The sequence below is a fragment of the Accipiter gentilis genome, chromosome 1 (genome assembly GCF_929443795.1).
Source record: "Accipiter gentilis chromosome 1, bAccGen1.1, whole genome shotgun sequence".
In the NCBI taxonomy this organism is placed as follows: Eukaryota; Metazoa; Chordata; class Aves; order Accipitriformes; family Accipitridae; genus Astur; species Astur gentilis.
The window spans coordinates 36,781,866-36,806,624 of record NC_064880.1 but is presented as its reverse complement, the minus strand read 5'-3'; the positions used below and the strand labels follow the sequence as shown (position 1 = coordinate 36,806,624).

The 24,759-nt window shown below is 50.5% G+C and overlaps 1 protein-coding gene across 1 annotated transcript in view; it reads left to right on the top strand.

Moving 5' to 3' along the window:
• Positions 1-2,579: 2,579 nt before the first annotated feature.
• The window catches only part of LOC126040990 (unconventional myosin-X-like), a 98,002-nt gene continuing 75,822 nt past the window's right edge, over positions 2,580-24,759 (top strand). Inside the window, exons 1-3 of the mRNA XM_049806159.1 lie at positions 2,580-2,693; positions 18,096-18,194; positions 23,847-24,005. Of these exons, the coding sequence (XP_049662116.1) occupies positions 2,673-2,693; positions 18,096-18,194; positions 23,847-24,005 (279 nt within the window). The 5' untranslated portion in view covers positions 2,580-2,672. The remainder of the gene's footprint in view (positions 2,694-18,095; positions 18,195-23,846; positions 24,006-24,759) is intronic.

The window sequence follows — 24,759 nt, the reverse complement described above, 5'->3', positions numbered from 1 at the left end:
AGGGCTGCTCCTTTCATGGATGAAGGAATAGCTCATCGCCCAGACCGCCGTGGCACCCTGGTTTCTGTGCCATCTGCAGCTGGGCCGGCGGGAGGGCTGGGAGCTCGCCGGGTTGCCGGCATCGCTGCTGAACACGTGGGCAGCGCTGCTGCACCAGGCTCGGGGCAGGAGGCAGCCTCGAGGCGGGCAGGGGAGGTGATGGGCTGGAGAGGGGTCCCAAGGCTTTGTCCTGGGCAGTGGGGTCCATGCCAGCCCCGGCTGACTGCTTTGTGTTCATCGCATTGCTGATGTGGCAGCCAGCCCCGGAGCCGGTGGGGTACAGAGGTGAGGAGCCAGACACGTGGTGGTGGCAGCATCCAGGCAGCCCGTGATGGCAAGTCAGCACTCGCCTGCTTACCAAAGCTCTGTGAAGAAGCAGATGGTGGTAGCCACCCCTTCCTGTTGAGCAGCACCTAAATAGATTTAGGTGACAGTTCAGACATCCCTGTTTCCAGCTGGGATGTATGAATATGGGACGTAGCGATTTAATCCTGTAACGGAAAGGAGCAAATACCAGGCATGAGTTTCTTATCAAGATTCTTGCCACCTTTCCTACCAGGCTGGTGGGGCACAGGGCTTACAGCATCCGTCACTGCTGCTGCATTTGGGGAATCCAATGTTTACTGCCTGGATAGTTTGGAAAGCTACTTTGTTCTAAGGACGGGGTCAAGCAACCTTCTTCTTCCCTCTTAGAAGGTGTCACTCAACAGTAGTTTAATACTAAAAACCTTGTCTTTTGAAAGGTTGGTTCCTTACCTCACCCTGGGCTTTCCAAGCCCTGTTAGCCCCCTGGCTCAGAGCTGTGGGGAGGTCTGTCAGGCTGGAACAGCAACTGCTCACTTACAGCCCGGCAATACATGTGCTTCACCACTGTCACCGTGCTGAAAACTGCAGCAGTTATGGGCTTAGAAATTTTTTCCACGGTGTGTGTCTGGGAGCTGATGAACGAGAAAGGGAGCTCACAAGGACCCTGGCCTGGGAAACAAGGGTAAGGCCCCGAATTCGTGATGAGTGCATTTGGATCGCTTGGTGTGTTTGCTGGTAATAGGTTTGCTGCTGGTTTGCCACTTCATTGTCAGATCTGCCTTGACATACAGCTGTGAGGGTCATGCCTTGATGGACCACCCAACCCTGGATGACAGGAACCATGGCCAAAGTTTCTCCACTGGAGAAGTCTGGGAGGGGATAGCTGGTGCTGGAGATGCCTGCTGGTGGAGACCGCTGGCAGGCAGGCAGAAGAGGTAAAGGAGAGGTGTGCTCATCAACTTTCCCATGGCTGTAAGGAGCTCCTTGGCCCCCTGGTTACCACCCAGAAGGGAGAAGCTGAACAGTCAAAATGGTCTGCAGAAGCAGCAATAGCAGAGAAGGAACTGTCCTCCCTCAGGGAGAAGGCTGGCTGTGGCAGAAACAGCCTGAAGACAAATGTGTGGCTGCAGAGAGGACTGTCAAGGACACATCGCTGTTGAGTTGATCTAATCCCCTTCACTAACAAGGTAATTGGCCTTGCGGATAGAAGTATTAGATGTGAGATAAGGAGTGTAGTTAGGCTTCTGGCGCTGCCTGGCACGATGTTTTCATAAAACAGGGAAAGTGGTGTAGATTAAGCTAATCCAGCACAAGTACAAAAGAGGCTGGATAGTGATGCCAGGGTAGCTCTCAGTGACTCGCTATCGAAATGGAAGGACACGGTGACAGCGACTCATATATTGGCAAGCCTTACCAAAAGGCCCAGATAGTGAAGGCGGCAGGGGCTGGTGGGGGTGGTCATCGCAGGTCAGACAGTGGCCTAGGTGTGCCTCTGTCTTGTGGCAGAGGTTGGACAAGATACTGCCATCTCCCTCAGAACCTTCTCTGTTTTAAGTAGTTAAAAAAGCACATTACTGACAAAAATAACAAAACCCCAAAACTTGTGTGGTTGTCGTCCCACCCCCGTTGGATCTCCTATGTTTCAGAGTAACGAAATGATTTCTCACTGCAAGAAACACACTCACAGTGTGGGCGCTCGTGGACTACGATCTGGCCACGCAAGTTTTGACAAACTTCACCCAGCCTCTTGCTCTGTGCCAGCTGTTCCAGATCTGAGAGACGTAACTTTGAAGCTCGACCAGGATTCCTGTTAACGGTCTCTCTCACTGTTTCATGCTATGACGGCCTGCTGAAGGGACCCCAAACCCGAAATGTTTGCCATTCCAGATGACACCAGTTGTCCTTCCGAAGCCAGCACTTGGCTGCTATGGCTGTATAGAGGTGGTCCCCGCTGCGTGTCCGTGGCTGGCACCGGCCGCTCGGGCTCAGCCGGCGCCTCCCGCACCCCAAACCCTTCCCAGCCCCCCTCCCCTCCCCGCGCCGAGACGCTGCCTGCTCCCCACCCAGCGTGACCGGCTCCCGCGCTCCTAACGCTCAAGCACACGCCGAGCCGGCCAGCCCCGCCGCCGCCGCCGCCGCCGCCGCGGCCGCGCTCCCCGCGCCCCGGGGGCGGGGCGGAGCCGGGCGGGGAGGGGCGGGGCGGGCGCTGCCCGCCGCCGGAGAGGCGGAGCCAGCGCGGCGCGGGGCCGGCGAGTCGCGCCTGCCCGGCCGCGGCGATGCGGCGCTGAGAGCCGGCCGGCAGCGCTCCGTGCGGGGCGAGACCGCCGATGGACGCCTCTCTTCGCCAGGTGGGCAGCGGCGGCGGCGGCGGGGAGGGGGGGCTGCCTGCCTGCCTGCCTGCCCGCCCGCCCGCTTGCTCGCTCGTCCCTTCCCGGCCCGGGGTGGGGGGGGGAGCCGGGCGGAGGGCGAGCGGCGGGGTCGGGTCCCGGGGTGGGACGAGCATCGGGATGCCGTGCCCAGGCTCGGGGCCGCCGGGCGCTGCCCCGGGAGCGGCGGGGCGCTGCGCTCCCCGCGGGGCTCCCCGCGGCCCCGCTGCCCCCTGGCCTGGGCAGTGCCGGCTGCACTTTTTTGCCGAGCGCCGAGATGCGGCGCCGGGCAGCCCTCGCGAGGAGCGGAGCGGGTTACGGGAGCCAGAGCCGGAGCGATGTGCGGTTCCGGCAATTCAGGCCGAGGGCCGCTTGCAGGAGGAGAGGATTTGTCGCATGATAGTCATGGCTGCCCAGAGACGGCTCGCATGCTGCCTTAATCCCCTGGAGCGACTTAAGGGTCCGGAGCCTGCTCCTGCCTGTGTGTGCATGTCACGGCTCGGCTCGCCGCACGTGGCACCGGGCCAGAGCCGAGCCGGTGAGGAGCCGGGAAGCGTGCAACCGGAGGGAGCGTCCGCCTCGGCCCTCTGCCTCCTGGCTGCCCCTGCCCAGTCACCTTCACGCTGGCGGGCAGAACGGGCTCCTCCAGAGCCAGGCTCCTACCTGTTAGACGTGGGTTTACGACAGCCGTGTGGGGCATTGCGCTGCCCGGGGCGGGGAAAGTGATGCGCAGCCTTAACGCGCGTGGCCCGGTGTCGTGCACACGCCAGACCCCCCCCCCCCCCCAAATTCTCTCTGCCTCTTTCCTTGCCTGAGCACGCGCAGGTTTCCAGCCCAGCCTGATGCTGCCTTTGGTCGTGAGGGGCAGGTGGGCGCAAGGCCAGGGCAGCCCTTGCTGGGGTCAGTGGGTGCCCGTGGCACTGGCAGTGGGCATGGCAGGTGCTGTGGGGTGATGGGGTCATCCTGAGGTCTGCCGCTGAGCGCTGAAGGCCTCCTGTTTGGGGCCAGGGCCATCACAAATCCGCCCCCCCTCCGACCCCCTGTTGGTTTCCAGGCCATTAAACCCAGTGTCTGGCCCTTGCTGTGTCCTGGGTGCGGCGGGGGAACTGGCAGCCCCCCCTGGAACAGCCCATTTTCTGTGCGCTGGAGCAGCTGGTGGGCTGGGGCCTGCCCCCTCCCTGGTGAAGCACTTTCTTTACCGGAACAGATGTTTTCCCAGATCTGGCCCTGGCGAGGAAGGAGTGGCTGTCCCCGGGGCTGTGCGGCTCGGGCTGCCCCGTGGCATGCGCAGCACATCGCCCAGGATCCCTTCAGCCATTAACTGATTAACCTGCTGCTCCTGGAAGCCTGGGCCGCCTGTATCTAATCAGATGGAGGGCAGGGTTTCCCAAAGGGCCATTTCACCAGAAGCCTTTATGCCCACGCCTCCTCTGTCACGGGGCACCTCCTGGCCTCTTGCAACAGGAGTAGCTGCCGAGGAGCTTGAAGCGCCTGATGGGAATGGGAGGCTGGAGAGGGGATGCCCAGAGGTGCATGTCTCGGCAAGTAGCGCCCAACAGAGAACTGCCTGCTTTGTCCAGCTCCGCTTGTCCAGGCGTGATTCTGCTGTCATCTGGGGAAACAAAGATTTCCAGGGAAGGGCTGAGGGGCACCCCTGAAGCCAGGGACTCTGTAGGAGTCTTACATCTCTTGTAAATCACAGGCTTAAACCCTGGTGAAGCAAGGTGGCCAAGGCTGGAGAGCTGGGACGAGCACACATGGACAAGCAACAAGCTTTGCTTTGCAGGAAAGGCAGTGGGGGTGGGAGCAGGGGACGTGGCTTCCCTGGAGCGGGAATGTTTGGCATTTGCTGCACCCTGGCCACTCTTCCTCCTTCTCCATGGGGGGTTCTTGGTGGGAGGGCAATGCCTGAGCAGAAGGGAGTTGCTCCACCTCTTACTGCTGCAGCAGAAGCCAAGCTCGTCCCAGGGGATGCATGTCATCCCTTACAATGAATGGCTTAAACCCCAGCATGTTGTTGGTCTTGCCTTAGCAGGCTCCCATGCTGTGCTTGCAGAATTCAGATGCTACACTCAGCGATGTGGTCAGTGTCTGGGGTTAGGTGGGGATGCCGTGGGTCTTCTCAGCTTCCCTGGTGCCTCCCTCTGCATGCTGGAGACCAAAGGAATTCCTATTCTTTGAAGTTTATCTATGATAAGTGGCTTAGTGATAGGTTCAACCTACTTATCGCCCTGGCTCTGCCAAGGGGGAACAGTTTTGGCCGGTTGTGTCCGCTTGATGCTGCTGAAGGGCTCCCCATGTGCCATGCCCTCCTCTGACTGCTGACCCTGGGGACGGTGAGCTGGTGGGTTGTGTGCTGCCGCTGCTCTTCCCCTGCAGCATCCCAAGCAGGCCAGATTAGAAAGCCTTCATCCTCCGCAAGTGGTACAGCACAAAGATGTGTGCCTCTGCCATCTGAGGTCTGGTGTGCAGCATGGCTCAGGGATGTGACGGATGACGCCTTTGCTCCAGCCGGGTACGAGCAGAGGAGCTGAGATGGTGTGTGCGCTCCGCCGTCTCCTTTCTTGGCGGCTGCAGCAAGTCCTGTGCCCAGACAGGGAGGAGGGGCACTGGAGGCCAGGGCTGTGGTGCGGTGACGGATGATAGTTTCCCTTCGATAGTTTCCCTTCGCGTCTGGAGTGTGGGCAGGATGTGGGGTGACACAGAGGATGTGACTCGCTCTCCCAATTCTCCCCAAGGAGCAGGAATGTCGTGGCCAGGGTTAAAGGAGACACTTCTCCCATCCCGTCCCTCTCTGTTCTGCAGTTGGAGTGACCAGCCGGCATGGCCCCACGGTCAGCCTGCACTGAGCAGCAGCATCCAGTGGAGTCACAGATGCTGTTCTCCTTCTGCTCGTGTGCCACTGGCCTAGAAATGCTGGCATTTTAAGTGTTAAACAGTTTTTCTCATTGCTCTTTTGGTGAAACGCAATGCATTTAATCTGTGTGGTAAAATAAATCCCCCAAAGTCCTTAAGCTTTCTGACATAGGAAGAGAAAGGCAGGGGGGTCCTGTGCTCATGTCCTGCATGGCTGTGGTGGTCTGAACTGTCATCCTGACAGCTCGGCCTGGTCTTCACTTACTGTCCCCCATCCTCCCCCGACTACAGCCCATCTCTTCTCTGTGGCCTGGGACATCTGCCATGGAGGTGGGGAGAGGAGCCACTTCCCCCATGGACACGTGCAGACCAGCAGGGAGTCTCAGGGTCAAGTCCATGGAGGAGTACAAGGGCTACCCGAGTTGCCACCGTACACGCATCTGAGCTGCTTGCTTGGTACCGAACTGAGGTGGGGAGCAAGCAGCTCTGCCAGGTCTCTTCTGCTCTGGCAGCTTTGTCCTGGCTGCTGCGCACGTGTGCTGACTGCTTGGTGCAACTGGGAAGTGTCTGACTACTCCACAAAGCCATCAGCTAGTTTGCGGATTGTGACCCTTTGCTGGCCACGTGATACTTAGCTGTTCTCCAGTGTGGCTTCTTAGTCCTGATGTAAACTTATGTGTGTAAGCATTCGCAGAGTCCATGGGTGAGGAGAAGAGCTGAAGGGGCTATTTTGCGAATGCGTCTTTGCAGTGTGGAGCCTGCTTCCTGCAGCAGGTACAGAACTGGTCTGATTTTTGGTTGCACATGCAATTCTCCCCAGCTTTGAGCTCTCAGTTGAAACTCCCTGGCTGCATCATTCCAAAATCAGTGTCCCCAGGGAGCGCGGCTTGTGCTGGGTGGGGAGGGCTCGTACATGGCATCCTGGATTGGATTTCTCAACAGCTTGGTTTGCCCTCCCCACACTCCCTGCAGTGGAGAGAAGGTGGAGTTCCTGTGAGAGAGGAGTGTGGCTGGATGTCCTGGAGAATCCTTCCAGAGACTCCTGTCTGAGATGAAGGAAATGGTTCAGCTGACCTGGATGATGCTGACTATGAGTGATGTGCTGTCTTTTCAGATAACAGTGAGCTGAGTGCCCGTGTGTTAACAACCCTTGGCTTAGGAAAATGCTGTCTTGGAAAGAAACGGTAGATAGAGCGTCATCTTCAGCAGTGGAGATGCTCCATGAAGCACCAGGCCTCTCACCTCCCCTGAGGACCATGTGCTTCATTGACTTTCCCTGATGATCTCCTCTCAATTTACCAAGAATATTGTGACCTCTTAGAAAAGAGGATCTGGAGAGATTGGGAAGAGAAAGAGAAATGCTGGCTATTACATCCATGCTGCATATATAATGCTCATTGAGTCAGGTATTGACTCAACCAGAGCAAGCCCTCTCTAAGTAGTCTGTGTAGTTCAGCTAAAGAGACACTGTCCTTGAACGTATGCATGGGGCTGGTGTAGCATGGATGTTCCTACGTGCAGGATCCTCCATCCCAGCTGCATCTCCCCAAAGCCATTCAGAGCAATAGAGAGGCAGATGTAGGGCAAAAGGGCTCAGCTGCCCTGGTCTGGAGCAGCAATTGCAGGGAAGAAAGCTCTTCCGCCAAAGGTGATATGAAGAAGTGTCTGGCGGAAGAGAGGGAGTCCTGTTAGCTCCCTCCTTAGGGCATTCATCTGGAGCCAGGCTGTGTGAGCTGCGACCTTGTCAGATCCTATCAGCAGAGCGAGGGTGGGCTGGTGCAGGCGCTGGATGGGAGCCCCCACGTGAAGGGGAGCCAGGTCTCCCTGGGCCAGCCTGCAGCTGCCCCATCGCTGCCTCCAAAACCACCTCGTACTGCTCTGGTTTCACTTCTTGCCTCACTTTTTGTAACATAATAATCGCAAATGTTTCGCAATTTCTTATTTCCCATTTTGCTTTAAGGAAAATGTGCGAGCTATTTAAATGTCATCATTAAGACTGAAACTTCTGTGAGTCTGGGTTTCCTGGTTATGCTCCAGTTACCCTAAGCTCTGCAGTTCTGTCTCCACGTTTCCATCTGAGCTTACACACAGTTCAGCAGTGCTGTAGAGCCGAGTCCCAGGAAAGACACCTACGGAGGGCCTGTCTGCCATGCACCGCTTGGCACAGCATACGGGGGACTTTTGGGTCCGGTCATTATAAACACAATAATTATTGTAATAAGTGAACCAGTGGCATGGCCTCTCATAGATAGTGATCCGGGTATTTGATGAGAAGGGGGAAATTCGGGTTAGGACCAGGTCTGTGTATTAGTCCTGTTTATTCCTGCTACCTGCGTCTTGAGCCAATGATTAAGATTTGGCTGAATCACACTTTCTGGAAAAGCTTCTTATTTCTGGAGGATCCCCCGCTTTTTGCAGTTTCTTCCAGTACTTACACAACCTTGCGTTAAAATAAATCCTGCTTCATTTCTCAAGTGTCTGGCAGCTCCATCCATCTTTGGGTCCTACTTTTCTTCTGCTTCATGAGACTTGTTTCATCCTAAATAACTTCTCTGTCTGCAAGAAATTATTTTCTGGCACCAGGTTTCCTCTGGGTTCCTGACAAAGTTGAGACAGCAGGTAGCAGAGCAGTGGTCTCGGTACTGCTGGCAGCGGCGTCCTCACAGCAGGGTGTAGTTAGTTGGGCATGCAGGGACTGAGGTGAGGTTTGCAGCCCGTGCTGGGCCACATGCTGCTGTGATCCCCCTGCTATCAGTGTCTAGCCTAGATAGGGCAGCCCTAGCTCTGGCAAATCTACATAATGACATTAACATTTTCACAAGTACTTTTGCATTAAAAGTGATCTTTCTGAATAGCAAAAATGACTTGAGTTTTTTCAATTTTCTCTGAAAGGCTTCTTTCTCACACCTCAAAGCATAAGTAGGCAGTAAACTTCCTTACTCTTGTTTATACATCCCAGACATGCATCAGCTTTTGTTGCAACCAAATGTCCTGGGAGTTCCTGTTCAGCGGTTTGCAATCCTCTTTAGGTCTCTGACTTTCCAGAAGACATTCCTCCATTTGAAGTGCTCCTTGCATTCTTCCTCCCCTGAAGCTGACCTTTCAGTTTGGCTGTATTTTAATCCCATTTTGTTCAAACAAGTGGGCTGTGGAATCCACATTGCTCTGATGGTCTCATCCTTGTGGGTACATACTGATCTACCAGATGTTGGCATCTGCTAGTACTGTCAGCACTACTTTTGATTTTAGGTCCTTGATGAGAATACAAAATAGTACTGACCCTGTCTCTCCAGAGTTTTGTTAGAAACTCCCTCAATTAGTCATGATTTTCCCCATTCATAACAACTATTTTGAGATCCCTTTGCTGCTGTTTGCTCCTCAAGGGCTGACTTTTATCAGAATACTGTGTTCTATATGATCAATGCCATGAGAATCTATTACTGTCCTATTTATCTCTCATGCCTGGATGCAAAGAATGAAGAAGTCTTTTTGACTAGACTTCTTTCCACATGTTGACTGGCATGGGACAATGATTAAAGCTCAAGTATCTTTAAGTTGGAAAAGCTGAAGGCAAAAACTCTGTATTTTCTGTGGGGTTGTTAGACTAAGCAACCTATGGTTACTTGGGATAATCCTGCTATCACCCTTGTTTAGGCTCTGACCCTTCCACTCTTTTGGAATTTCCTCAACATTTCCAGGCTTATTAAAAATGAGTATCAGCTGGTGAGAAAGTTTATTGGACAGATCTCTGGGTGGGAACTCTTGGACCTGTTGATTTTTAAAATGTTTTACGTCTTTTCCATTTACTAATATAGGGGAAAGCATTTCAGCATCTCAGTGTGATGCAAGAGGGGTGCTTTCCAGGAATGTTTATTAAAAACTTCTGCATGTCTCCGTTGTTATTCACAATGCTGCTGTCCCCATCTAGAAATTGGATGCTGCTACTAGCGCACGTCTTTGTCCCCAGTGATTTTAGAAGAGAACACAGTGAAACATGGACTCTACCGTCTTTACCGTTCCCCAATTTCTTACTTGCATGGGCTGTTTCCCCCTTTTCTCCACTTTCACTCTTATTTCAGATTGGCTGACAGTGCATCCCAGCTCAGAGGCACTCCACTTGCTTTCTGTGTGGTGTTTGAGGGAAGGACACTGAGGATGATCAAACACCAGGGAAATGTCTCATGTGAAGAGTTTAAAAACCTGAGAATACTTTATTAGTGAAATGACAAATAAGGGGAGACATGGCAAAAGAGCAGAAAATAATGGATGAGACAGAGAAGGTGGATTGGATTCCGCTGTTCCTCTGACTGTGAGAAAAAGGGATTTTCTGCCTCACAGTGACGGGACAGATTGATTAAAAAGTGTACGTTTCCATATAACGTGTGAATAGATGGTAGAACTCCACATGGCAGGGAATTATTGAGGTCAAGGATGTGGCAAGATGACAAGTCCAGGATAAGGAGGTGATCAGGCTCAGTCAGCATGGGTTTACGAAAGGCAGGTCCTGCTCAACCAACCTGATCTCCTTTTATGACCAGGTGGCCCGCCTAGTGGATGAGGAAAAGGCTGTGGATGTTATCTTCCTTGACTTCAGCAAGGCCTTTGACACTGTCTCTCACGGCATACTCCTTGAGAAACTGGCATCTCATGGCTTGGATAAGTGTACTCTTTGCTGGGTGAAAAACTGGCTGGATGGACGAGCCCAGAGGGTTGTGGTGAATGGGGTGAAATCCAGTTGGTGGCGGGTGACAAGTGATGTTCCTGGTGTTGGGCCCTGTTCTGTTTAATATCTTTATCGATGATTTGGATGAGGGACAACACCAAGTTGGCAGGCAGGGTCGATCTGCTTGAGGGTAGGCAGGCTCTACAAAGAGATCTGGACGGGCTGGAGTGATGGGCTGAGGCCAATCATATGAGGTTCAACAAGGCCAAGTGCCGGGTCCTGCACTTGGGTCACAGCAACCCCATGCAGCGCTACACGCTTGGGGAAGAGTGGCTGGAAAGCTGCCCGGCAGAGAAAGACCTGGGGGTGCTGGTTGACAGCCGGCTGAATATGAGCCAGCAGTGTGCCCAGGTGGCCAAGAAGGCCAACGGCATCCTGGCCTGTAACAGAAATAGTGTGGCCAGCAGGAGCAGGGAGGTGATTGTCCCCCTGTACTCGGCACTGGTGAGGCTGCACCTCGAGTCCTGTGTTCAGTTTTGGGCCCCTCACTACAGGAAAGACATTGAGGTGCTGGAGTGTGTCCAGAGAAGGGCAACCAAGTTGGTGAGGGGCCTGGAGCACAAGTCTGATGAGGAGCGGCTGAGGGAACTGGGGCTGTTTAGTCTGGAGAAGAGGAGGCTGAGGGGAGACCTTATCGATCTCTGCAACTACCTGAAAGGAGGTTGTAGTGAGGTGGGTGCTGGTCTCTTCTGTCAGGTGGCTGGAGATAGGACAAGAGGAAATGGCCTCAAGTTGAGGCAAGGGAGATTTAGGTTAGATATTAGGAAAATTTTTTTTACTGAGAGGGTTGTCAGACATTGGAATAGGCTGCCCAGGGAAGTGGTTGAGTCACCATCTCTGGAGGTATTCAAAAAGTGAGTAGACAGGGTACTTCAGGACATGGTTTAGTGGGCATGGTTGATGGTTGGACTAGATGATCTTGAAGGTCTTTTCCAACCTAAATGATTCTATGATTCTAAAAAAGTATTGGACGTAATCCCAAATTATGCATAATAAACACTGCAACAGAAATACTGTTTCAGGGCTCTCATCTGAGATTTTTACAAAATGCATTGCATTGTGTCTGCTTGGAGGCAGGATGCTGGAGCTTGCATCTGTGTGATAGACTGCTGTATCCTCGTGGCTTCCTGAGGCCCTGAGCTCTCTTCTGTAGACCTTGAGTGCCACTCAGCTGTCCATCAGCCCAGCTTCAGCCTTGAACCCGTCAGCCGAATTTGAGAAAGGGAAGGAGCTGCAAGGAAGATGCCTCACTGTATATTTGGTGGCAAGAGGGAGAGGAGACCCAAAGTAATAACCAAGTTGAGGGCAGGGCAGGGATAGCTCTTCACTTACTTAGTTTGGAGCTGCTAGCTTGTCAGTGAAAGTTTTGCTAGGGCCAGTCTGGGTTTTTCCACAGGCCATGTTGCCTCCTTCCTTTCAGCTACAGAGATGTGTGAAAGCCAGCGTTGCTGTGATATATCAGGAATGTTCAGAGGCAGGGAATATACATCTGAAGATACCCATGTGAGTAATGTGCTCTAGGGAATGATTTGTTTTAATTCAAGTTTTAGGTGGGGAAGCGCTTATAGAGAAAGCATGGAAGCGGTGCTGGCTTTTATGAACTGAACTTCAGTGTGCATTTTCGGGGCTGGTGAGAAGTTCCCAGGTGGCTGCAAACTCTGTAGGATTGTTGCTTCACCTGAGGGAGGGCAGCGACTCTACTGCCCATGGTGGAATCGCAGGGGGCAGCTCATCTTAAACTGAGCCCAGAGAGAGCTTGCAGTGAAGTCTGGAAGGACGCACCCTCGCCTCCTCTCTGTGCACCTTGTGCTTATGGCAAAGGGCAGCCTTGAGGCATGGGAAACCAGTTGGGGGTTCACTCCCTCCACTCTCATGGTGAAGAGCTGGTGCGGTTGCTGTAGTGGGTAGTTGCTCCTTTGAGAAAAGCAAGAATTGCCTTCAAGGACCAGGCATTTCCTGGGGGATATCTGAAGGTGGGACATGTGCAGGAGAGTGGGGAGAAGAGAAGCTGTACAGCAGCCAAGCTGGGGGAGGAGAGAGGAACAGAGCAGATGGGAGGGGGAGGTGAAAGAGGGGTGGGAAGCAGTGCACGTACATCAGTGACCAGAAGTGACAAACTGCTCTTAGATTAGATGATTTAAAATGCACAAACCTTTTCCTGATACTGCTATTCCACAGAGCTGCTGGCAGACTGAGGGTTCTGCTCCTTAATTAGTAAGGAATGGGGCTGCTAATTGGCAGAACTAGTCTGAGTCATGGGCTCAGCCTGGGCTGCAGCTCTGGAGCAGCAGGACCCACGACTGCAGCTTTGTGTTCTGCTCCGTGAGCTGTGCTGCCTTGCGGAGGCTGCCTAGGCTCAGTGGGCTACTGTTGGGAACCATGGGACCTTCCCAGGTGCAATCCAGCCCCTTTCTGCCCTGCAGTTTGTCATCCTTGTGCCTTACAAGAAGTAGACTTTTGTTTCTGTTATCCCTGCCAGTGCTGTTGCAGGTATTGTCCCTCTTCCCAGCTGCTCCGTGTTGGCTGCTGCCAGCTCAGCTGTTGTCTCTCCATTACCTGCAGCCTCCTGGGCTACCTCCTCCCTTCCAGCAGCTGGTCCAGGTTTTGCTGATCAAATATAACCCAGGGACTGGCTGTATGACTTTATTCCAGCCTGACATCAGAAAAACAGCAAGGTTGCATTCCTTCCCCTATGGGTCTAGGATGTCAGGGACTCCCCCCCCCCCCCCCCCCAATCGTGTATCCATTAGCTAAGTCTCTTTATATATGTCCTATCACTTATTCATGATCATCTAGATCAATCTCTTGAAAAGTGCTTTTATTGAAACCCGATCCTGGCTTTGTCTGGGTTGCAAGGGCCTTTCTAGCCCAATCTCTGCTGCATGGTTTACAACCACAAAGCCCATTGAGGCTGGGAAGAGAGCTGGCTTAGCACAATGCCGCTTCCATGCCTAGGAGCACATGGATCCATTGCCATGAAAAACACGAGGCTTGGATGCCCAGCACCCACTAAACAGCCTCAGTGTGCCAGGAGGACAAAGGTATGTATATGCACAATACTTGGAGCTGAAAAACTTACAGCACCCACAGAGATTTTTGGCTTGGTCCTAGTGTGTGGATGTACATTTTTGAGACATCCCTGCCCCTTGCAGAATGACTGCAGCAGTCATGGGGGAGAGTTACCCAAACCAAGGCACTGCCAAGAGCCTTTTGCAGTACTGTGTTTGCAGGTAGATCTGGACGCTGAGAGCCATATTCAGTCACAAAGAAAACAGTACAAAAACATCCCTTAATGGAAATAGTGGACAATTGTGTGCATGTTTCATACACTGGAAGGCATCTTCCAACCAAAAGCAGGCAACCTGCCTTTTCTCTCTGAATAACTCCTGGAAAATTGATGCACCCATCCTGGTTGTGGCCTCTGCTGAGCGTGTTAGTCCTGAGAGTTATGGAGGTTTATGCACAAGGAGGAACGGGGCATGTGAGTGCTGTTGGAGACAGGCAGCGCTGCTAACGGTCTCCTCAAATCCTGTACAGCTGGGGCAGCTTGTTCTTGCTTGTGCCTGGGAAGAAGCAGTTTCCAGAAGAGAGAGGACATTCTGGTGGAACATGAAGATTCAAGGGTAGTCCAGACTACGCAAATAAGAGAACAGGATATGATGACTTGTTTCTGAGGTGTGGTACAGTTGCAGAGCAGTGGCTTGCTCGTGTCAGTTTCCAAATGTGTCTCCTGCTGGGCTGGGATGCTCTGGAGAGGCAAAGACACCTGCAGGTACAGAGTTCTCTCTTGTACTCTGGAGCTTACTTTGCCTTGAGTAGCTGGATAGCTGATGAGGAGGGTGCACACGCTGGTAGCTACGTGCTCTGCTTTAATGCCTGGGTGCTTGCTTCTGCAGTCAGGGTTGTGTGCTCCTTGTCTGCCTCTATGCCCTTTCCCTGGGGTACAGCACACAAGATCTCCTTTATCCCTTCCCTGCCGACACAGCATACTGCATCTGCTGAGATGCAGGTACAGGTGTGTGAATGCAAGAGATAACTCCCCGGTATCAGTCGCTCTGAAAAAGGCACCGAAGGCCAAAGAAATCTGTAGCTTCAATTGATTTCTTGCTATCCTGGATACCAGGAAATGTTATTTTTTTCCAAGTCTAGGACCCCAAAGTGCCAGGTGTTATGTGAACAGAGAAAAATGACATCGTAGAGTTTACTGTCCACAGTGGAAGACATCATGGTGTAGGAGTGAGGCAGTACAGATGAAACACTGCTTTTGGTATGCAAGCAACTTTATTTTCTAAATTATAACCCCATGTTATGGAATCAGTTTTCAGGATTGTGCTTTGCTATGTGCTTTGTGGCAAGGCCAGTTCCTGAACAGATTGTCACTGAGGCCATAGGAATGAGGATGCTGGTCTCTCAGAGTTTGTTTAACATCCAAGTGACCTACCCTTGATACAGGAACTCTGGTACATTACAACTTTATTCTTTCTTTCAGTACCTGCTGTTGCTCCACTTAAAAACAAAATACCCCCTCTAATAAACTCCTAGTTAAAAGAAGAATTGGGGGAGGGGATGAGCTATTCTCATTATATAAGCGGCTCAAGTTAACTATCATCAGTATTCAGCCAGCTTTATTAGGTGGAAAGCAGTTACACAGTCATTGTTCTGCTGTTCCTTAGCTGTCTTAGGGTGTTGTTTTCAAAGCAGTGATTGCTTGTTGCTTCGTTTTGTTAAACGGTTTTGTCTCTGGATGCAGGTGAGCACTTCTATATCCCAGTTTCAAAACTGAGTGGGTTTTTTTACTCTTGTGCTAGGAGAGCAGGGTTTTTTCCATCATCTGTGTGCCTGTGGGAGCTGGGACCCCCCAGAGCTGGCAGGTTGCTGCTCTGCAGCGCTGGGCTGTGCTCTGTTTTGCTGGCCTTGCTTTTCCCATGGAAGTTCAGCCTTGCTGCCTGGCAGTTCTTGGAAGTTTTCTGCTCAATTTAATCCTTTCAACTGATCAATGAAATGGATGGTATTGGGGGAGAGGGGAGTGATGTGAGGGCAGTCTCTCTGGTGTCACCATCTGTTTCTGTATTTAGTCAAGGCTCCTTGGGGAATTTCATGTTTAGAAAAAAGGGCTGATGGAAGGAGATGCACTAAAACAAACTCAGCCTTTCAGGAAATGGGGGCTATGCTGGGCAGAAGTTACAATAATTATTTGCTCTCTGGTTCCTATTCTGGCTGTCTCAGCATGATGTTCCTTTTGGAAACAACATAAATGGGTGCAGTTATTCTACTGGGCAGAGGCAATTGCTGTTGTAAAAACAGCTACAACATCAAAGTAAACTGAAGTAAGTAGCTCTGGGCAGCTGAAATGCCACACTGCTTGGGAGTTTCATCGTGTTGCCTTCTGCTCCTTAGCAGCACACAGAAGGATCTGCCATAAGTTTGTAGGAAATGGCGCAATATTGTACAAAAGAACCAGGTCTCCTTTTGGAACGATTTGTTACTACTTTTGCATGTGGACTTCTGCTGGGAAAGGGGTCTGGGTCAGTCTGGACTTTCTGATAATTTCTAGGTGTTGAAGATACCAGACGGGTCTTATTGTCCGTCTCCCCTCTTCTCTTCCTTTAAATGGTACCTAATAAATAACAGTGTTCATGCCCATGAGGTGTCTCTTGAGTGTCAGATTATTGACTGCCTTTATCTCCAAACTAAGTTCTGAGCTCAGGGAGTGGAAAGTGTGTGTAACCTGGTCCTCCCGGTCTCCACAGACAGACCATGTAGGGTTCTGTGAGTGTGGCACGCTGCTAATGCTGAGGTGGGTGTGTGATTGTGTGCGTGGGAGGGTGCAGGCCTGGCTCCTGATTAAACTGGGCTTGCGTGCAAGCTCTCATCTATGTGCTTCTGGGTTACTGGTGTGTGAAGGCATTGAAATGCACTGTTGGGAATGAGTGTTTACAACAAGTATATTAGAAAAGGCTTTCCTTCAGCCCACTGTTGGGAACTCCAGACACAACTTTCCTGTTTTCTGACTCTTTGCTCTATACCGTGATAGTAGTAGGAGCCTTTGGTGAAAACAGCACAAAGATGATCTGCTAACGCATGTGGCTGTTCATATGTTTGAATGTGGTCTGGGAAATGGATGGTTTCTCAACAGCAATGTCTTGCCCAGGTGTCTCAGGATACTTTGTCTGAAGCATCAAGAGTTTCAGAAAATGTAAGAGGATGTCATGAAGATCTCTTTATAGTTCCTCAAAATCTATATTCAATGCATTGCTTACCAGCTCTCTGGGATCTTGAAACTTGAATCTGTAACATAAGAAAACATTTCTTTCTGTTGCTATTGCTCACTGGCCATGAAGGTGATCTTCACACACCAAACTTGGGTTTAGGTACTGATCATATGCACTGGTGCTTTTCATTCACTCGGTGAGGGGAAATTAATCTGCCTGCTGTGGAAACTCTAGAGCAGAACACAACAGCAAAACTAGGATTATGTAGGCCCTTTTTAATGTCATTAAAACCAGTTCCTTTATTGGGAGGGCTGGAGGTTGGCCAATAGACCTATCTTCTACAATAAGGAAAATCCAGGGTACTAAAGTGTTTAAAGTGACTAAAGTAGTTTAAAAAACCCCACCTAAACTAAAATAAATCGTTAAAAATAGAATTAGTGTTCCACATTCTGTATAATGTAATATAGAAATACTATTGCATCTCTTCAAACATAATAAGCCTATAAGCAAAGAGCTAATGGTGCTGACGGGTTTAAGAGGCTAGGAAGGGCTTTTATAATCAATAACTTAGGGGCAGAAAACAAATTAGGAAGAAAGTAGGTCTACGAATCGATGAAAAGCAGTATGGCCTTAACGTTACTCAACAGTTCAGCACTTTGGCTTTTTCTCAATACTTATCTAAGCAGAGTTTATGTGATTTCTATGGGAAGACATGGAACAGATTAGTTTGCAATAACTGAAATGCGGCGTGACGTTATGCCTGATTCTGCGTAATTGCAGGTCACGCTCTCCCTGATTTGCCTTTGTGCTCCTGCTCTTTCCCTTGTACCAGGTCCCACAGTCTCAGGCAGGGCAGAAGAGGCCAATCCAGCAAACTGATTTCCCCTGCGCTTTTTTGGTAGGCAAGCTATGAGATCTGCTTGCCCTGCAGATCTCCGCATAGGTGTTACGAGAAATCTGCCTTTGTGCTCAGGATTGTCCTGAGAGACACTGAGCAATTTAAAATGTTGTAGTGCGTGTGGAAACTATATATACATCAGGGCCATCATATATACATCAGAGAAACACTCAAGTCATGTCATTTACTGAAGGAAACTCTTGCAAGAGAGGCAAACAAAGCTCTGTGAGGTCTACTTAGCTGTTGCTGATAATTTCTGGAAGCATTTTGACTTACAATGATGTGTGGGTGTATGAAATTGTAAACATGCTTTATTTACATTTTCTGTTGTTATTATTATAGCATGACTTTTAATGACCAGCTATTCTAAGTTTGAAAATATTTAGACAGTCGAACCCACTATTCTGCGTGTTGGTATCTTTCAATAAAAACTGATGTTTCCTTACGTTGGTTTCCACATGAAGCTGATTAAAACTGCTTTTTCTCCCTCTCATGTTACGTTAGAAAAATCAAAACCAGTTTCTTTGAAAATATAAGTAGGACTTGCTTAAAAATTTTAAGCAGCTGTAGCTTGGAAGTAGCCTCTGAATACAGCAGCTTTCCCCAGCTTTTCTTGGGTGTTTGCACCCCAGAAAAGATGTGCAGATCTCACAGGCTCCAGTTCTTTCTAATGGGAGGTCTTCTGTTTTTTGCAGGGTGCCAGGGTATGGCTGCGGGAGCAGGACCAGCTGCAGCCATGCACTGTTGGCTCATGTGCCGATGGAAATGTGCTCTTCACCTCAGATTATGGCACGGTAAGTGAAGTTTGCATGAGACTGTAGCCTATGCCAAGTTGCCAGTTGGACTTCTTGGTCTTGCGTGACCTTCATGTTAAAAGGAAACGTATCAACTGAAATGCTGCAATTCTGTCTGAAAAGTGACCCGGCTTTGTTACAAAGCGTGCCAAAGGTCTGACAAAGGTTAAAAGGAGAAGATTGTTCTCTTTCTTCTGTTCGTTTGTCTGCCCACCTCACTTTGCTTGTTTTTTCTTGTGCCATCTTTGAAGGAATTGCATTAACAACCTAGCACAACCACTATATTAGCAAAATGCACCTAGGAAGGAGGCAGCTTCACCAACTAAGCAGCCCGTTCTGCCAGGATGTGCTTCTTGCAAGCCATGCTGCTGTAAGGGCCGTCGTGCTCACCACTGTCTGCTTCAGCAGCTTTTGCCATCAGCCCTTTGGGCCAGGGGCACGTAGAAGTGAGCTCCCCGTGTCAGTCAGCAGTGTAAATGCAGCAGCTATGCGTAGGACAGGTCAACAAGTCAGCTGAGTTCCTCTGAGAGCAGAACCCTCTGCCAGCAATAGGAACAAGCCTCTTTCCTGCCCTCTTTCCAGCCCCGTGCTCCTTGTGTTTCTCTGGCATGCCTGCCACAGTGCTCATGGATTAATATTGGTGGGAAGGGACCTCTGGGGATCATCCAAGTCCTCAGTGAGTCAGCTCTGCTCCCTAACCCTGGGAAAACTATTCACTGCCTTCACTGAGGTTCTTGGTGAGTCAAACTGGTGCCTGGGCTGGGAGGAGGATGGGGAAATGGGCAGGGCTGTGCCCTCTAGCAGTGAGCAGTTAGATCTGCTCAGTGGTTTTGGTGACCGGTGCTCTGCAGACAGCTTCTTTTGTTACAGAAGATTGGACAGGTTTTTTCAGCCTCTTACCTGGCAAACAAAGGAGGGCACAAGGGGAAAGGGGATTTAGGACTCCAGCTTGTGGAGAGTCAGTGGTAGGACTGTCATATTTTTCAGTCTTGCTTTGAAAGGGCTAGCTTTCAAACCATCGTCCTTTTTCAAAGAGCCTGATTTGTTTCTCAGAGACAGAAACACCTAGCAGACACATAGGTTTTCTATCTGGTTACTCTAGTTTTTCAAATATTTTCTTGAGGAGTTGCCTTCTTGGGGAGTGTTGGATAGTCACTAACTCATTTTAAGAGATCACAGGGGCATTCATCACAAGTAATGCAGCAGCCTGTGGAGGATCAACAAATGGTGAGTACTTCTGTGACTCTCCCAGACTTGCTCCTGTCTCTTCTGATACACTGCTGTGGCCTCGGAAAATCCTCCAAACCCACCTGGCACCTCTGAAAGGACACCAGAAATCCCGCCATAGAGCCAGCTGAGTGGGTGCACCCACTGCCAGCCTGTGTCCATGCTAGAAAAGGTACACAGGATAATGTTGGGTGGAGTCACAGGTCTAAAATAAGCTGGATTTGGTTTTTTTCCTCCATGAAAGAAGAAATCGCTAGGCTGAAGGAGCACGTGCTTTATGGCTTATGCAGAAAAAGCACATGGTGATCATTAAAGGGCTTGCTTTATTCAGTACCTTCCACAATAGCTGTCCTGTGTGCTTCCCGTGCCTGCTGCCTTCATGGCTTCATAACTGTAGGAGGGACTGGCTGTCTTACACCAGGTGAAAACTCAGATGAGAACATCTTCACTTTACTTTGTGTTGGATGGCCCAGTTGAGCCCTCTGATTTTAGGATCCCTAAATCTAGTGTTCTCATGTTTGCTGTGGCCCAGCATCCCTGCAGCTCTGAGGTAAGAAGTCCAGTCATGCTTCAGAGCTCTTGCCATTTGTTTCCACTTCCTTAAAAACACCTCAAGCAACAAATTCATCAGAAATGTGACTTCCTAGGAGGAAAGGAGGAGCCGACACTTATGAAACACAAGATTGGAAAACACAGTCCAGACAGACCAGCCAAATGCTTTATGGATAAACATAACTTAGATGCCAGGTGGGAGCTTTGCTCATGTGCTCAGGGTTGTGCTAATGGATGGATTTGTGGCTGAGAAGGAATCACTTCTCCCTTGCTCAGCCTGATGAGCAGGGTTGGCAATCCTCATCTCGGCCTCTGTGCTGGCCAAGTTTTGGTTTATTCCTGACCATTGCAGGGGCTTGGAGAAAGTCCTGGTCATTTTGTTCTGTCTGTGGGCTAAATCTGAGGCAAAATCAGTTTATCACTGGGGAGAAAGTAGAAATCTTTGGCTGTGTTGTGAGGTGCCTGTGTGGTGTTTGATGGCTTGTTTGTAATGAGACTGAAAGCTGATGGTTTTTCTTCCCAAATAATAAAGATCTGCGTATTAGCACCTCTAACTTTCTTTTTAAGTGTTAACTTGTTGGAAAAGGGATATTCCAGAGGCAGCTCTGCTGAGAGATCAGTTTGTCTGTGTTCTCATTTGCTTCAGGCAAAATCAGCCATCATATTCAGCTCAGCAGTGCAAGCTGCTGAAGCCAGCCTGGCTTACCTTACCTGGAACAGGATGATGTGGAGGATGGTCCTCCAAAACTGTTCTCCTGGCAGATTGCTGGAGGGGTCCAGAAGTGGGGAGTGGGGTAACCAGAGCCTTTTTACTGGGGTGGATGGAGGTGGGAAAGTGTGGAGGGTCAGCATGTGTGTGTCATGTTTGTGTCTCAAACCTCAGAGCTCGTTGGGGAACGCCCCTCTGATACAATCTTGGGAATGAAAACCCACCACATGTCTGTCTCCAGGACCCTGGATGATCCCTGCAGCTTGTTGGTGATACAAAGAGTGGAAACTTGTCTCTACCCTGAAGGGCAGAGGACAGATTAAAAGTCAACTCTCTCCCAGTGCCAGGGAAGGCCTGAAACCTCTCCTGCATGCCACAAGTGCCTTCCAGAGGCACAGAGACCTCACCTCCCAAATCTCAGTGGGGCTGGAGGCCCCAGCCTCTGCCTGAGGAAGGGTGAGCTGCTAGGGGTGCAGTGGTGGGCAAGGGTATTTGGTGAACCCCCCCAGCCTCAGGGACAGACAGGTGACATCTTGGGCTCTGCTAGGGTGTCAGTGTGGCATCAGACCACTCCTCCAGGGAGTATATTTCACCTCTGCAGTGTTTCTGTCCAGAGGGTGCCAGAGCCAATGCTCCTAACCCACCTTTGCTGCCGTCCTGCAGGAACACCTGCTTAATTCTTTGAGAAACCTCGATCAGATATTTTTTTAGAGAGGGATGACTGAATAACTCCAATCAGGCAGCTCAAGACAGGTTTAACATGTGATGATCTAATCCCTACTAATCATTCACTTGTGTCTTTAGGGCCCCTGTTGCTCTTCAGGGTCCCACTTTCTCCTGTGTTGTCTACAAGAGCAAGTAAACAAGCTCTGACCCATCACATAGTTATTTTTCATGAATAGCAGCCTCTTGGCACAGGTGCTGCCAACCGCCTGGTATCTTTTGGGACACTTGTCCACTCAGCTTTTTCCCTAGATGTTTTCTTAATGTTCTGGCCCAAATGGCCACAAGTGCTGACACTGCATTGGTAAATGAGTAAGTGTCAGGCAAATGTAAGGAAAGATCATGTCATACTGTTTTGTCTTGTCCCCTTCCAAAATTTGTCCAAGTCAGCAGAGAAGAGATAGCCAAGGTGGTTTGCTGCCTCATGGTTTGAAAGTGCTGTAGTGGTTTTGCTCCTGACAGAGGCCAGTTCATATTGTGCATCTGCAGCTTGTACTCTCCCCTGAATTTAGTTGTCGCATTCTCCCATCCTGCTCCCTTGGTTCTTTTGTGGAAATGTCTGAGGCCTCTGCTCTGAAGAAGAGGGGAAAAAAAAAAAAATTGATGTGTTTTCTTTGGGCCATGCTTGCAGAGTGGAGGTCCTGCTGCTGGCAGAGTCACACCTCTCTGGTACCCAGGTGCAGAAGTGGTGCAGAGCAGACCAGAAAGGTCTGGAGAGGGCCTGTATGCTTGAGTGGGCTTTATTCTATGCTGTTCATGAACATGAACTATGTATTTTTGAAAGCTTCCTGGCTGGTGAGAAAATTGGGCTGTGGGGCAGTCTCCTAGTGGAAGAGACCGAGTCCATGTCACATTAGGTGTTACTGGGCAGACCTGGGGTGAATCCATCTGAGGAATCAGCCTGCTTCTCCTCCCCAGCTCCCTCCAGGAACAGAGCTGCTGTTTCGATTGTGCAGGCTTTCGCAGGCATCGTGGGGCTCTTGTAAAGGGATCCTGCACCAGGTTATTCCTTCCCTGCGCTGGCAGGCGTGCAGGCTTAGAGCTGAGAAGGGATGATCGCCGGGCACCTGCAATGCGCTGCAGCAGCAAGTGCCCTGCAAGGGACTCACAAGGGTGGCTCGCTGGAGGGGGCAGGGTGACCTCATTCTGTCTTCAGCCTGCAGCTGCGTGGCTGGCCTCTCCCTAGCATCTACGGCAGCCCGAGGACTCCAAGAAAGCAGGCAGGAGAAACCAGTTAGATCAACACTATAGATCATGGTTCGTTCTCTACGGAGTCCACCAGTTTCTTGCTGGCACCTGGGAGGGCTGACAAGCAGGGATGGAAACGAGGTAGACACTAGAGCCCCAGAAGGGAAGGAAAAGCCCAAGTTTCTTTGGAAGGGTTACTGCGGGCCAGTTTGGTTCTCTATGCTGCCTATATGAACTCTCCCATCTGTCTATCTTGGGTCTTACCATCCAGTGCAGCTTGGGATGCTGGGTGGGAGATGGCACATGGTTGAATCCAAGAGTGGGAAGCAACTGAAATAACTTTTGTGAAATGCCAGCATCGTGCTTGAGGAGGAGGAAAGGAAGGCTGGGATGTGGCTGTGGTGGAGGGGAACAGTCACATAATCTCAGCTGCGTTGAAAGGGGGTGAAGAAGATGACCTGATAGCTGAAGAGTGGGTAATTGAGGAGGAGGAAGCTCTAGCAGGAAGAAGGATGCAGCGATTGAGGCAAGAAGAGTGCGACTGCATAGAGAAGAAAGAAGTAGGTACTTCCCAGATCAGTGATAGAAGTTAATAGCTGTCACTGTACAAACACTTTAAAGCTGCATCATACACATACATGCCAGCATGCACACGGGATGTCACTACTTTATTTACCTTCTCATCTGCTTTGCTCTCCTTTGCTCTTGACATGACCACCTCTCCCAGACACTCTCTGGCTGCTCCTATGGAGAGTGCAGGGCCAAACCTGGAATGTGAATATGCTTTGCCTCAACCTTCCCACAGTCAGAGACATGATCCCGCCTGTGTTTTTGTGAAAGACTGTTCCTGGTCTCTTGGGAGCAGCTGCTGTCATTATTCACAGTCATGAGTGCAGTGTGTAATACCTGTCCAGCCTAGTGCAGCTGGAAGCTGGTGCCCTGCTCCTGCTAAGTCGATTTCAGTAAAAATCGAGTAACCTTGCATTGATCTGTCCCTGACAGTAGTGAAGGTGAGGGATTGACTCTGTAGCAAAAGAAGGGAGTGTGCTGTGTGGTTTCTGGCCAGAGACCTCAAATAGGTAGGAACAGGAATGGAATAATGACTATAAAAATAGGGAGCAGATCTGTGCCTTATTAATTTCCTTTTCCAGTGCTGAAGTACAAAGCTGTGGAAGGGGGCATGTTTCTGGAAGGAAATGAGGCCATGTGCCCAGGTGTCATGAGCTTGTTTGTCCTTCTCCCCATTCTTCCAGGTATTCCAGTACCCTAAGGCCTCCCTTTCCAGAGAAAAGGTTTTGCCAATGCACCAGACCAGCATTGATGGAGTAGAAGACATGTCTATGCTGGGAGATCTGCATGAAGCTGCCATCCTGCTTAACCTGCACCAGCGCTACCAACAGGGTCACATCTATGTAAGTGCTCAAGCTGGGCCACAGCCCTTCTGGCTAATGATTTTTGTTTAGCTTCGGGGCTGCCACTTTGCATGTGAGAGACTAATTTTAGCATTGTTTCCTGAGCATTGTTTCATGTGAATAGAAATGGAGGTTTTTTTCTGCCTTGCCAGCTTTATCAGCCCCGTGAGATCCTACCCCTACCAGAGGGGCCTCTTTACATCTATAGAAGAACTTCTAAAACATGAAAGTTCACCTCTAGATTTTGTGGTAGTTGTGCAGCTCAGTATCTTCCATCAACATCCATGTTTTACGAGCTGGCAGTCACGTTCCCCAGATTCCCCATTATTGCTGTTTAGAGGTTTATATGGCCAAGCAGACTGGGAAGTGCAGAGTACACAGGTGGTTGCTGAGTGTCCCTCCTGATCCGCATGAAGCTACTGCTCAACAAAACTAGGAAAGCAAACCTGTTGCCTAATTCTTCTGCTTTTATGTGCAGTTCTGGCTTTTTTGAGTTGCTCTGCTCTCCTTGCACAGATGAATACTCAAAGCATCTCTGGATTTCTCCCTTGGGACCCCTGGGAGGGATGCAAGTGTCAGGAAAGGGACTTGTGAGGGAAAGCACACCTGGGATGAGGCATCCCTGGAGTGCTGGGATGGCAGCATGCTCTGCTGAAACTTGGAGAGGACAAGGAAGATATATTACAAAGACTGCCTTACCTTGCTTGTCCATGCTTTTGTGCACCCAGAGTTTTTCAGATTATGACATGAAAAA